General features: G+C 60.5%; 1 protein-coding gene across 1 annotated transcript in view; it reads left to right on the forward strand.

Annotated features, from left to right (window-relative positions):
• The window catches only part of ARAP1 (ArfGAP with RhoGAP domain, ankyrin repeat and PH domain 1), a gene marked incomplete at both ends in the record, with an annotated part of 6,357 nt that extends 4,858 nt beyond the window's left edge, over positions 1-1,499 (forward strand). The window contains 2 exons of the mRNA XM_008937504.1: positions 103-245; positions 1,417-1,499. Of these exons, the coding sequence (XP_008935752.1) occupies positions 103-245; positions 1,417-1,499 (226 nt within the window). The remainder of the gene's footprint in view (positions 1-102; positions 246-1,416) is intronic.
• Between the last annotated feature and the right edge of the window lie 287 nt (positions 1,500-1,786).

The following is a 1,786-nucleotide window of genomic DNA, read 5'->3' on the forward strand; positions in this document are numbered from 1 at the left end:
CCCGGTGGGAGTGCCTCTGGCTGGCCCCCGTGCCCTTCCTGGGGTGGGGGGTGGGGGGCTGACCCACCTGGGGGGCCGGAGCCGCTCAGGCTTTGCCCCCAGCCAGCAGAGTGGGAGACAGCAAGCATGGCATGATGAAGTTTCGGGAGGAGAGGAACCTGCTGGGGCTTGGCCTGAGCACCGGCTTCCACGACCGCTACTTCATCCTCAACCACGCCTGCCTGCGCCTCTACAAGGAAGTCAGGGTGAGCCCTGCCTGTCCCCTGCCCGTCCTGCCTGTCCTGCCCCTTCCCTGCCTGTCCTGCCCATCCCCTGCCTTCACTTCCATTCTGCCTTCACTTTCCTTCTGAGCTGTGCCATAGTGTGACCCTGTGCAAGGAGTCCTTGAGGACATGGGACCCATGTGGGCTGGAATCAAATGGGCACTGAAGGCAGCGATGGGGTTGGCATTTCACGGGCATTGGAGGCAGTGATGGGGTTGGCATCACATTGGGATTGCAGACAGTGATGGGGTTGGTATCTCATGGGCACTGCAGACAGCAATGGGGTTGGCATCTCATGGGCATTGCAGGCAGTTCTGAGGTGGGCATCTCATGGGCAGCAATGGGTCCAACCCCAGCAGTGCCAGGGGTCTCCCAGACCTGGAACTTTCCTGGATCAGGTCCGCAACCAGCTCCTGAGGGCTTGGCAGGGGGACACAGCACTCCAGACATGCTGGGACACCAGCTCCCAACTGCACTGCCCCTGCTCTGCCCCCACACCCTGGCCCCTCACTGGCTCTAACATTTGCCCATGGGCTGCCAGGAGGTTGGTCTCTTCTTGTCCATCCTCCACCTCTGGAATCATTTGGTTTGGAAGAAACCTTTCAGATCACGGAGATCATGATCCTGGGCAGCCTGTCACAGCCCTGAACAACCCTCAGGGGCAAGAAATTGTTCCTCAGGGCCAACCTCAACCTCCCCTGGGGCAACTTGAGGATCCTTTCCTCTTGTCCTGTCATTTGTTACCATGATGCTGAGGAGGGGTGTGATGTGGGCATCTCCATGGGGGGGCATCTAGTGCCAAGCTCTCGAGACCCTATCACAACAGGCCAGTACTGGTCCCAGCTCTGCAGACAACTGGCACCATCTCTGGGGGGTCCCGCTGAAGGGACAGGCCTCCTGTGTCCCCTTGCCTCTACCTGTGGCCTTTGCCACCCATGTGGGCACCCACTCTGCCCTTGGCCTTGGCAAGCTCAGAGCTGGGCTGAGCCCTTTCCCCATCACCACAGCCCTACAGCTTCTCCTCCCTGTCTGCTGGGGGCACAGAACCCCGCCTGGCATCGCTGGGGGCTCCCGCGGGAGGGGACAGGTGACAAAAGGTCTGGTGGTGGTGGCCCTGCAGCCCCAAACTGGTGCTGGGTCCCTCTCCCTGCAGAGCCACAAGCCAGAGAAGGAGTGGCCTGTCAGGAACTTGAAGGTCTACCTGGGCATGAAGAAGAAGCTTCGGCCCCCGACATGGTGAGAAGCAATGTGGTGGCCTCCTGGGGTAGGGACTGGGATGGGGATGGAGATGGGGACAAGGCTGAGGGTGGAGACGGGGATGGGGAAGGGCATGGGGATAGAGGTGGATGTGGGGAGGTGGAGGTGGAGGTGGGGATGAAGGTAGGGACAGGGATGTGGATAGGGGTGGAGATGGAGATGAGAATGGGAATGGAGATGGAGAGGGGAATGGAGATGGAGATGAAGACAGGAGTTGGGGACGGAGATGGAGACAGTGGTGGTTGAGATGAAGATGGGGCCAGGGA

Source organism: Merops nubicus, unplaced genomic scaffold (assembly GCF_000691845.1).
Source record: "Merops nubicus isolate BGI_N331 unplaced genomic scaffold, ASM69184v1 scaffold16333, whole genome shotgun sequence".
Lineage (NCBI taxonomy): Eukaryota > Metazoa > Chordata > Aves > Coraciiformes > Meropidae > Merops > Merops nubicus.